The following is a 12,376-nucleotide window of genomic DNA, read 5'->3' as shown; positions in this document are numbered from 1 at the left end:
AAATAGAAGACTGTTCTAGTTTGTGAAGGGTGCTGAAAGTTGTTAGGAGACTCCTACTGTAAGTGTACAATGTAGTTTGGCACCATTTTGAATGAGGAATTTGCTACCTCCCTGCGCTGCCCATTTGTTGCAGCTACTCCTGTAGTAAACTACAGAGAGGCTTTTACTGCTAGGGATCTGTAGGGGATTATGGTCTGTAGTAGTGAATGTATTTCTAGGTGCTCTCCCCACCCTGCGACACATACACTCCATGCTATGAAGGATATTTCTCACAGCAAATTCCAAGTTGCTTGTTCTTGGTGGCTTTAAATCAGGTTGGCTCTCATGGCACCCACAGGTGCCTGCAAGTACCTCCTATGGTATCTGCAAGCGGACTCAGTAGATATCCCCTCTAAAATCCACAATGTATGAGAGACTTTTTGCTCTTCCTACTCGGTTCCTGTTTGCACTGGTTCAAACTCACACATTGAACATGCTCCATTAAGCATGGCCACATTTCACTGGATGCCAGGACTGGAGAATGCCCCCTTCTCTTTGGAAGAGAGGAGAGGTGGAAAGAGCTTCTCTTTGTGAGTGAGCGTGGTGATACCTGATGTAGGTGCTTTTGTTTTCCACCGACGGATGGACATGGCTGCTCCATTTTCTGGGCCTGCCTTTTCCTGCTCTTTCTGATGTGATGGCCATTTTGTTTTATGCCACACCATGGCAGCCATTTTGTGCTATACGGCATGCTCCCAAATCAGCCATTTTGTGACTGGTGCCCACAGCACTTTTTTAACATTCCAAATATGTCCGCTGGCCCAAGAAAGGTCAGAAACCCTTACTTTAAATAGTTGCCATGAGTCATATGGTTGCCACATAATGACAATAACGATGGAAATACATCCATCCAAGTCAATACAGTGATGTGTGGGGATCACATGCTACATATTCTGAAATGCACATTTCAAATTGTCATGTTATGAAGAGACTACTGTCCACAGGAATTAGTGAGAATACTGAAGCATTAATTACGTACTTTTATCTCATTTTATGACTTTATTTACACTAAGCATGTTTTCCTGTTTTCAAATACCAGTGACTTTTTAAAATAGTATAATCTCACAACCTTTAGTAAGTCCTAAAAGTATGCTGATCAGACAAAAAATATATATAATGAGATAGAAAACTGAATCAAAAGAAATAACATTGGGTGTGTATTGATCTTTTTGTGGGCGGTGGGAGGGACCCCTGTGCGGAACAAATCTCTGCTCTGGATTATAACCCAGACAGTCTTGAATTCTGTTTCAACAACTACACAACAGATGGGAGTGTAACAGAAACTGAACCACAAACTGCCAATTTTTGATGTACAGCCAGTTGGGGCCTGGGATCAATTGGGACTGGTAGGGTGGAAGGCTGGGAGATCAACACTAGGTGGAGCTAGAGACCATGACAGGCAGAGCCAATTCTAGTTTTGCCTCCATCTTCCTGCTGAGTTCTACACCAGGACTTGAGAAGGAGAAAGGTGGCAGGCAGTGCCCCCCCCCCTCGGACTGGCTGTAAGAAAAGGCAGACGGATGAGGGGTGGCTGAGGGCAGGCTTGAGTTTGGTGGGGCAGTGCCCCATTTGCCCTAATGGACTAGCCTCTACTGAGCTAGCACCCAAGAAGAGCCAGAAACGGCACTGAACATCTATTATGCTAAAAATAATGTGTCTCTTCTGAGGATGCTGCCAGCAAGGGGTACTGGATGTTTTGCAGCAAAACGAGCTGATCAGGATCTAGGAAACAGGATCTGATGTCACATTGATGCTTGCTTGCCCCCTTTAGCATGCAACCTATTGTTAGGGCCTCATCAAAGGCAATGTCACCAAGCTCCCTGGAGGAGCATCTCTTTGCTGGAGCATTGTGGAGCTTTGCAATGGAGAGGAGGGCAGAAGATCATAGAATCATAGAATAGTAGAGTTGGAAAGGGCCTACAAGGCCAACCCCCTGCTCAATGCAGGAATCCATATCAAAGCATTCCTGACAGATGGCTGTCCAGCTGCCTCTTGAATGCCTCCAGCATCGGAGAGCCCACTACCTCTCTAGGTAATTGGTTCCATTGTCGTATTGCTCTAACAGAAGGTTTTTCCTGATATCCAGTCGAAGTCTGGTTTCCTGCAACTTGACCCCATTATTCTGTGTCCTGCACTCTGGGACGGTCGAGAAGAGATCCCGGACCTCCTCTGTGTGACAACCTTTCATGTACTTGAATGGGTCCATGGGGTCAGTTAAGTCCACAAGTTTTTGCTTCTAATTTTTGGATGTGTCTTCCAAGCCTTGCTCATACATGAGCACGGCTTGGAATGCATGAACAACGGCACAGAAATCTGAACATCCACACCAAAAAGTACATAAGATATATTTGTATATCTTCTGCTTAATCTCTGTTAAGGTGGAATCTTGTAGCTCCATTAAGAACTGCCTGTCCCGTCTGTCTTCCAGTTCTAATTGAGAAAACAACATGAACCCATAGGAAAGAGGAATCGTTGACAAGTAAGGTCTTCCTCGAAAGTTGCCATTTTGTTTCAGTGTCCGAAAAGGGCTCCACAAGGTCAGTTGCTGCTGTGGGAACAAGGCTGGTTGGACTTAAGACTTGAAAGGTTACATTCTTGATTCCTTCAGTTTGATACTTTATAGAATCTCCTGTTTGGGTACCACCACCTGTGGCAAAATGGTCACAGGTACCACTTCAGACCCGGTGGTTGGGCCAAGCTTGTAATCTTCACTTCCTGTACTGGTAGAAGGAGAAGGAAGGGATGTTTCAGGGGATGCTGTGGAGGAGGAAAAAACAAAAAGGTATAATGCACTGCCGTCAAGTATTGGTCTTCAGTTAGTTGCCTGGGACCGATTAATGGGTCATGGCTGGATGTAATGTGGGTTGCAACAGAAGTAATCCACCATGCAAATATATGATAAAAACAAATGAGTCTCACTGTGATGTAGTGGTTAGAGTGCCAGACTAGGACCTTGGAGATCAAGATTCAAATCTCCACTCAGCCATGAAGCTCCCTGGGTGACCTTGGGGCTAGTCACTGTCTCTCAGCCTGCCCTACCTCACAGGGTTCTTGTAAAGACAAAATGAGTGCATGAGAACCATGTACTCCACTTTCAGCTCCTTGGAGGAAAAGTGGAAATGGACTGCCTTCAAGTCGATCCCGACTTATGGTGACCCTGTGAATAGGGTTTTCATGGTAAGCAGTATTCAGAGGGGGTTTACCACTGCCTTCTTCTGTTACCATTGCCTTCCTCTGCCTTGGAGGAAAGGTGAGATTTAAATGTAATAAATAATAAATATATGCTTGGGTTAAAGATGGGTCTAGCTCTGAAAAGACTGAAGACTGCTGATGTATGGGATGCATTTGGACACAAATAATCTTTCTGAACTGGTAAGGAATAAATCTTTTAGTGTGGCAGCACCTACCCTGTGGAACTCCTTGCCTATTGACATCAGGCAGGTGTTTCATTGTATTCATTTCAGCACTTGCTAAAAACTTTTCTGTTTAGGCAAGCATACCCAGATGTGTAAAAGCTGGCATGTATGTTTAACTGCTGGTCTGAATTATATTTTGATTTTTAAAACCTCTTGTTATTGAGAACTTTAATGTATGTTTAAAATCAGAAAAAGGCATAAAAGAAAAAAAAAGGAACAATGTACAGCAATAAAAGCCATACAATAACCTGTAAAACAAACCCCAATAAAACTGCAGCAAAACCATATCGATAATCAACAGCAAATTTATCCTGAACCATCAGATGCCTAGGAGATGAAATACATTTTACCCGGCGCCGTAAGGTTGTTAATGATGGCACCAAGCGGACCTCACTGGGAACAGCATTCCGTAAGTGAGTGAAGTTGCTGCTGGGTTCCCTGTGCAGCCCCAAGCCTCTTTTTCCAAAAAGGTCTCTCCAAGGTCTGGGTTGGACCGGATCAAACACAGAATCTTCTGGATGCAAAGCATTTTTACTATCACTGAACTATATCTCTGCCCTGAACAGTTCCCCCCATACTAAAAGAAGTATGCATTTGAAATATATACATATATTACTACTAGTACTACTATTTTTTAAAAAAAAACTTTTGGGGAACTGCATACTTAAATATTTCAAAATTTGGCACCAAAAGAGAAACAACACTCCTAGATCCTCTACCACCTGCTCTCCTTTCTAACATATCTAGGACTTGGTAAGCAGAAGCGCGGCTTTCTGAAATGTTCCAGCATTTGCATTTTCAGAATTGAAGATCTGCATTTCAGACAAATGATTTGCATACCTTTAAAATGTAAAGATTTTAAGTAAGCGAAATAGGAAATTGGACACCTACAGACTGAAACCGTGTGAATTGCAGTGCCAATGCTGCTGGGGAGCACGATATGTCCTGGAAGAGGTTCTACATTAAGGCTAGAAGGCCCCGACTGATATTGGGGTACATCCATGGTAGTTCCTGCATGAAAGAAGAGAAAAGCTATCTCATTCTGCCTGCCTTTAAACCTTTGAACAAATACCAAACACAGGCATAATTTTGACACCTTGTTTGAATTCCATTCTGCCTTTGATGGGAAAGCATAATGCAATCTTTTTCACTTTTACTGACGTTAATCCCCTCAGAAAGCATTTTCACCCAGCTGTGCCATCCACTTGGTATTGTTATGTGCCTTCACGTCGATTTCGACTTATGGTGACCCTATGAATCAGTGAGGGGTGTGGCTGGGTAGAGCTCTGAGGGCCAGATAAAGAGGTCTGGAGGGCCACATTCGGCCCCTGGCCCTGAAGTTCTCCATCCCTGTATTAAGACACACATGACAGAAAGACACACTCCCCACCACCAAAAATGTACCTCCCAGAAGCATTTCCTGCAGCAAGCTGTCAATCCTTGCCATTCCAAAGAGCTTGATGAACTGGACTTGCTCGATCATTTGCCAAGTGATGCTTTGGAGAGGAGGGAGGAGGAGGAGAATGTCGCTGAATCGGCCTCGTGAGTCATACTGCCGGTCATTGATGTAATCCTCCAAGTTCACCTGCACCTGGAAACGCATGTTTTTCACCTTCCCGGGCTCACTCAGGCCTTTGCAATCTGAGAGGAAGAGACGGCTGGTAAAGTCAGTGTTGCTTTCCTGCAGCATCTTCATAAAGTGGTTTGTTTAAAACAAGGATGGGGAACCTGCTCTCTTCCAGATGTCGTTGGACGCCAGCTCCCATCATCCCTGACCATTGCCCATGATGGCTACGGCTGATGGGAGCTGGGGTCCAACAGCAACATCTGGAGAGCTGCATGTTTCCCATTCCTGTTTTGAAACTTGCCTCTTCCACCCTTCATCAAATCAGATTTCAGGGCGGTGTACAATAACCGGATTCCAAAGGGACCTGACCTGAGCCATATCTTGAATTCCTTAAGCCTTCACATCTCTAAGCATCCCTAGAGGATTAAGGGGTTAAGCAAAAGGCCTTCAAGAAAAGAATAGTGTTGTGGAGGCATTTGAAGAAAGGGGTGAAGGTGGTGCCTTGTCAATGGGCCAACAGGAACACCCAAGCAGGGGGATAGACAGAAACGATCAGTGGGCCCTTTCCGTGGAAATTCCCATCATCCTCTGATGATCAGTGGGTTTTGTCAAGGTCTGTAAAATAGGAGAGGGCTTTACCTGGGTCAAAGAACACAATGGCTTTCAGGCAAGCATATTCGTTGTCGTCAATCTGTATTTCTCGCAAGGGCTTCACCAGCTCATCCAGAATTCTGATAGCTACACGGGCAATTTCTACCTCTGGGCATTGTATTGGGATGATGAAATCATTTCCTAAGAGGAAGCAGAGGAGAAAGACTATCTTACCTTAATGCAAATAGTTGCCTTCTACTGAGTCAGACCATTGGTCCATCTAGCCCAGTAGTGTCTCACTGACTCTTCAGGATTTTAGACAGGGATTCACAGTGGGGAGGAGAGCCTGGCTGGGAGTCCAGAGTCTGTGAGTTCAAATCCCCACTCTTGTCTCCTGGGTGTCAAGGCCAGCTAAAGATCACCCCCACAGTGAGTGGCTCAGGGGTTACGTGCCCTGCCCCCTGTGCAGCCGTGGGCAAGCTGCATAGTCCCAAGGAGCCCAGTTGCCCCCCAGCTGGCAGTTGCGGACAAGGAAGGGGCTGGCTTGTGCAGCTGTGGCAACCTGAGTAGGCCCTAGCCAGCTGGGGACGACTAGCCTCAGAGGGAGACAATGTTAAACCCCCTTTGAATACCGCTTACCATAAACACCCTATTCATAGGGTCGCCATAAGTCAGGATCGACTTGAAGGCAAGCCATTTCCTTTTCCCAGGCCTACCTGGAGATGCTGGGGATTGAACCTGGGACTTTCTGCATGCAAAGCAGATAATCTACCACTCAGCCACAGCCCTTCTCCAACGTTCGGTGCTGATATTGATGGGTTGTTTCGTTATTATTTTTTTAGCAAAAGTGTCATTCCCCCCCCCCTCAATAAGAGTTAACAAGCTTCCAAATTTAACACCGAACTCTTCACCAAACAAAGCTACTATGCAGTTCTGGTTGGCCCATTTGAAAACAAACATTGTGGCAGTGAAAGAAGGGGCAAAAAGGCTGGACTCCTTTCTCTCTGAGTGGGGAAGCTGTGGCCCTCCAGATATTTTGGACTCCAGCTCCCATCAGCCCCAGCCAGATGGCCAATGGTCAGGGATTATCGGAGTTGGAGTCCAGCAGGATTCTGGAGGGACACATTTTCTCAATCTCTGGGCTAGAGCGTTCAGGGCTTTTTAGATGTGTGGGGAGATTACTAAGGCTGCGACTCAATATGCACTTATATTGGAGTGCGTCCCATTGAACACAGTGAGGCTTACTTCTGAGTAGACAAGAGATGCAAGAGGAGCAAAACTTTCAAAGAATTCAGGTTGAGGAATTGAAAAGGGACTTCACTTTAAGGCTACCCTCTCAGACCCACTCTACTGGGAATACTTCCTGCTGAACTCAGCGAGGCTCAGTTTTGCATAGACGTGTAGACGATTGTGTTGTAAAAGAGGATGTGATGGTGGTTTGGAAGCTGTCTGATGGTGTTATCTATGGTTTGGAGAAAGTGGACTCGGAGAACATTTTTATCCCTCTCATAATACAGGCTCAATGAAATTGGATCTGGACAGACAAAAGAAAGTAGTTCTTCACACAATGCCTAAACTCCATAAAATGATGTATGTATGTATGTATGTATGTATGTATGTATGTATGTATGTATGTATGTATGTGAGAGCCAGTGTGGTGTAGTGGTTAAGGTGTTGGACTGTGACCTGGGAGAGCAGGGTTCAATTCCCCACACAGCCATGAAGCTCACTGGGTGACCTTGGGCCAGTCACTGCCTCCCAGCCTCAGAGGAAGGCAATGGTGAACCACTTCTGAATACCACTTACCATGAAAACCCTATTCACAGGGTCACCATAAGTTGGGATCAACTTGAAGGCAGTCCATTCCCATTTTTCCATGTATGTATGCATGCATGCACGTTTATTGTTCCAAGTAAATAAATAATTTAGGGAATTTGTTGCCACAGGGTGTGATGATGGCCACTGACTTACGTAGCTTTAAAAGAGGGCTAGCCCAAACCATGAAGGGTGAGTCTTAAGAACAGCAGCTCTTAAGAACAGAGGAAGCTGCCTTATACTGAGTCAGACCATTGCGCCATCTAGCTCAGTATTGTCTACATTAACTGGCAGTGGCTCTCCAGGGTTTCAGGCAGGGGTCCCTCCCAGCCCTACCTGGAGATGCTGGGGATTGAACCTGGGACCTTCTGCATGCAAGGCAGGTGCTCTGCCACTGAGCTACAGCCCTTCCCCATAATTCATCATGCAGCCTCCATGTTCAGCTGCAGTCTACTTCTGAATACCCATTACTGCAGTGAGGTTCAGGCCCTGCTGGTCAGCTTCCAAGTTGCTGGAAACTGCAGGAGAGGAGAGCGCTGTTGTGCTCTGGTCCTGCTTGTGGGTGTCCCATAGGCATCTGGTTGGCCACTGTGAGAACAGGATGCTGGATCAGATGGGCCGTTAGCCTAATCCAGCAGGTCTTTTCATGTTCTTAACTGGCTGGCTACTGGAGGAAAGAGGATCCAGACAGGATCTTCTTATTAGGGTGATACATTTTGGGGTGGGGTGGGGTGGGGTTCACAGATGTCCATAACTCACTAAAGGGAGTTGGATAATGAGGTCTTTGGGAGATAATCCTTCCAGTTGTCTTATATATATATGAATCATCATGTTTTAAAAACAGATGGAGAATATGGAGACTTGGTTACTCTAATCTACAGAAACCAGACAATGGAATGTATTATAATTTCCAATCCCCCACCCCACAGACTGCTTGAAAATTGCTGAAGGTCTTGGCAGACCACTGAATTATTTTTCTGGCTATTGTTACAATGAGCTATGCTAGATGCTGTATGATTTTTAATGGAATAAAGGTGAAACGTCTTAATTCTAGCCTCCTGTTAACTTCGCTGCTAATCCTCTCCACTCCTTTCATGCTCCTTCTCCTCCTGTCACTTCTGGTCCATCCCGCTCTCTTTCCGGCTGGGCCACCAGGTTCTGAGAACCACCACTGCACTGGTCATTCTTCAGAGACATGCCACAGACCACCTGAATGAAGCTTGCAGACCACTGATGGTCCACGGACCACAGTTTGGGAACCCAGGTATTAGAGTGGGTGGGTGAGTTTATACCTAATAATAGAAAATCGGTGTATGGTATAGACCGCTTTGCAACTCCCAGCAGTAAGTGCTCACCGGCATGGGCTCTTAGCAAGGCAACCTGTGAAGAGAGAGAGAGAGGAAAGAACCATTTCATACTTCAGGAGCTGACCAAGCTGTAGTCTGTTTTACTGCTGCGTATTGAAGGAACCTGCTCAGATTTCAATTCCATTGGAGTGATCGGCACATGAAATAAATCTACCAACAACCTAGTGCTGCCATCAGTTTCTTTTATATACAAACACACTCTCTGCACTTTCCTGCCCCTGCCGGAGCTAGGGAAGAAACCATAGGATTTTAAACCAAGAACAAACCATGGTTTAAGATACTGGTTAAATGCACATAAAGCCAGAGTTTGCCATTCAGGTGTGCAGGAAAACTCTGTTTTAAACAAGATAGGACTGAAGCATGTAGCCAAACAAGGAGACGAGTGTGAAGGCTTGACTAGGGTGTCCTACTTTACAGAAGTCAGTCCTCTATTTGAAGGGCCGTCTGGTTTAAAGATAAAGAACCCCGAGAAGGAAGAGCAGGAGGGACATTTGGAAGTCGCCCATCGACAGTGAACAAAGGGCCGACAGGTCATCTGGCCACAGTCTTCTCCACTATGGTGAGATGTATTTCCATGTGAATTATAGTCATTCTAGCTAGTGTGCCTCTATACACGGGAAATTAGTATTTGCACATTCTATTCAAATCTGTGTTTTCTTTTGTCTCTTGGCTGTGCATGCCTTGGCCAACCCCACTGGCTTCAGACTCCGGCTCACTGGTGTGTTTTTCTCCATTACCTTTAATGTGAAATCTCCACTCAGAGCATTTCATAGATCAGTTTACAGACTATACAGGACTCTGTGTCTCTGCACAGCATAAATAGGCATGGCTGCTCAAGCTAAGACGTTGTCTCAGCAGTTAGACACGCCCCTTGAGACCCTTTAAATAGGCTTGTGACGGGCTTCCTAGGTGCATGGGGAAGGTTTCTCTGAATGGGATGGTGTGAGCAAATGAGCAGGCCTACGAACAGGCTGAAAAGCTGGCGCTATCTGCCGGTGCCTGCACATCAGCCAGTGCGTTCTTGGTGATGGCAGCACTTCAGTCAGATCGTCCTCTAATGCTGCCTCTGGTTGAGCCTCCAGTTCCTCCTGTGGGGCGGGACAGGGGCCAGATGAGTGTCAGACACCTGGAACTGGAATGACAGGAGTGGGATTCTCACTGTCTAAACTGCAGAAGCCTTCTTCTGTTTCGGCCCTCTCCACTTCCAGTCCACTGGGCCCCTCCCCAGGGTCCCATTCCTCCTCCTCCTCTTGATCATCCCATCAGGAGTCCCCCACGGAGCCCATATCATTGCATTCCCCTCCCCCTATTTTGGTGACACACAAGTGACCCAAACCCAATGCTTATTCTCGACCTGCTTAACTATAGATTAGCAAGCCTGGATTGTGACATCCAAGCAGTCCCCAATATGTGAACCCCATTCCTTGGTAAGGAGGAATATCAACCACAATGTCATCGAAAGCATTCTAAAAACAGTTCAGAGCAATCACATTATCTCAGCCAATGATCTCAGAGTTGCCAGGAGCAATGTCTTTCAGCCATCAAATGCCTGGGTGAACAGGGATGTTTTTAAATTCTTCCTGAAAGCTAATAATGAAGGAGATAGGTGCACCTCACCGGGGGGGGCATTCCACAAATGGGGAGCTGCCACCAAGAAGGCTGTGTCATGGATCAACACCAACTGGGCAGCCTCCAGTGATGGCACCAACACAAGGCCTCACCTGCCAATTGTAGGGTCCAAGATGGTTGACGGTTGAGAGCCTGCTTACAACCCTTCACCACTTCTTTAAGTGTTGTGAGGTCTCTTCAGAGCCTCCTGTTGCCCCAGTTTGTTGTCTGCCCTGTCCATTTATCCAAGATTCCTTCTCTTCCATCAACTCTTTCCTTCAGGTATCTTTTTCTCAGCCCATTTATACCCTTTGTTTAATTGTTTTGAGGGGGTCCCTGTCTCTTAGCAAGCCCAACTGAGACTTATTCCTAGGTCATCCCCACAGAACTGCTCCTGTCTCTAGTCTCTGTGTGAGGCTTTCATCCCAGCCAAACTGACAACTTTCACTTCCCTCACAGAACTTTGTTCTTTGAACAAGTGGAATATTTGCTCATGTTCCATAATGTCACCCCAGCCAATTGACTTCACCACATTCAATACACTTGGTATTAACTTGCAGGTGGTAACTTACAAAACCCAAATCTTTTATACCTTGGTTTTCCCCATACATTTGCTATACCTAAAGCATCCATAATTGTGAAATACAAACGTGCATGTTTTCAAGTTCGGGCATTTCCCTTTAGATGTCACAGGTCTGCAGAAGGGAAGCGTAACTTTCAAAGAATTCAGGCTGAGGAATTGAAAAGCCACATATGCCTCCCCCCCTCCAAAAAAAAAAAAGGAAAAAAAGAGTTGCCCTTTTCACCTGGTCATCCAGGGGAAGCTCACAGAATGCTGGGATGTATTTTGCCCACTCAACGAGGACCAGGAGCTGCTGTTTCATTGACTCACACACATCGTTGATTGTTGCAATCTTCTTCATGGCAATATCAGCGCTGTGCACGGGATGGAGAGCTGAATACTGCAAGAGAAAAGATCAGGCGCCCTTAAGCTAGGGAAACCTACCCTAGTGCATCACATCTCCCTCTTCCCCATCGTCCCCCACCTCCAGCTAGGGATGGGTGAGAATTTCAGTTCTCCTTAAGCTAGGGAAACCTACCCTAGTGCATCATATCTCCCTCTTCCCCATCTTCCCCCACCTCCCGCTAGGGATGGGTGAGAATTTCAGTTCGCATTTCACGCAGAATTTATCAAATTCGCAATTTCCGAAACAATATGAGAACCGAAACACAGCCATCCTTCAAAATTTGCATTTATTAGACTTTTGGGGTGCAGTTCGCCAACTAAACAATATTTACAAATATACATATATCAGGCGAAAGTGTACTTCAAAATGAATACATGAGTGAAAATAACATGCAAAAAAGCGTGAAATGATGAGAAATGGCTTGCAAAAATGTGCATTTTTCTCAAATCTGCCTACAAAAGTGTGTTTATTTGGAGAAATTCACACTAAAATGGTGGAGAATTTTCATGAGGATTTTTTAAAAAAAAATTGCAGATCACTGTAGAAATGTAGAGAACTGAATTTAACATTAGGAAACTGAGAAACTGAGAGAACCGAAACAGACAGATCCTTCCATCCCTGCCTCTAGCCCATTGACCCTCCATATGTTGCACCACCTACCAGATGAGTTTACACTGTGCCCAAATGGAAAATTAGCACCTTGTCCAGCAGGTGGCAATAGTTCACAACTATTTTATTAACGGTGTAAAGCAAATCAAAGTTGTGCTGAATATTTGGGATATGGTTCACACCAAATATGTCAATATTGTCGGCAGGGTATGACAACGAGCTGTTCAACGTTCAGTAATTCCACAGAGAAAAGTAAAGTTACTTGTGTTTATAACACACTTGTGGTCACATCCACACCTCCCATGTAAAGCACTCTTATACCACTTTAAACAGTCATGGTTTCCCCCACAAAGAATCCTGGGAACATTTATTGTTGTTGTTGCCACCCACCCTTAA

At 45.5% G+C, this 12,376-nt stretch overlaps 1 protein-coding gene across 4 annotated transcripts in view; it reads right to left on the bottom strand.

Annotated features, from left to right (window-relative positions):
- Nucleotides 1-1,018: 1,018 nt before the first annotated feature.
- Nucleotides 1,019-12,376, bottom strand: part of LOC133369414 (hepatocyte nuclear factor 4-beta-like) — a 33,850-nt gene continuing 22,492 nt past the window's right edge. For 2 of the 4 annotated variants that reach the window (XM_061594698.1, XM_061594699.1), the window contains exons 5-10: nt 11,210-11,365; nt 8,721-8,808; nt 5,662-5,814; nt 4,860-5,096; nt 4,296-4,466; nt 1,019-2,796 (exon numbers count right to left, since the gene is read on the bottom strand). In XM_061594698.1, coding sequence (XP_061450682.1) covers nt 2,657-2,796; nt 4,296-4,466; nt 4,860-5,096; nt 5,662-5,814; nt 8,721-8,808; nt 11,210-11,365 — 945 coding nt within the window. In that variant the 3' untranslated portion in view covers nt 1,019-2,656. The remainder of the gene's footprint in view (nt 2,797-4,295; nt 4,467-4,859; nt 5,097-5,661; nt 5,815-8,720; nt 8,809-11,209; nt 11,366-12,376) is intronic. The other 2 variants (XM_061594700.1, XM_061594701.1) reach the window with 1 other exon arrangement.

This window comes from Rhineura floridana, chromosome 13 (assembly GCF_030035675.1).
Source record: "Rhineura floridana isolate rRhiFlo1 chromosome 13, rRhiFlo1.hap2, whole genome shotgun sequence".
Taxonomy (NCBI): Eukaryota; Metazoa; Chordata; class Lepidosauria; order Squamata; family Rhineuridae; genus Rhineura; species Rhineura floridana.
Note: the sequence above shows the minus strand (reverse complement) of the source record. Positions and strands in the feature narration are given on the sequence as shown.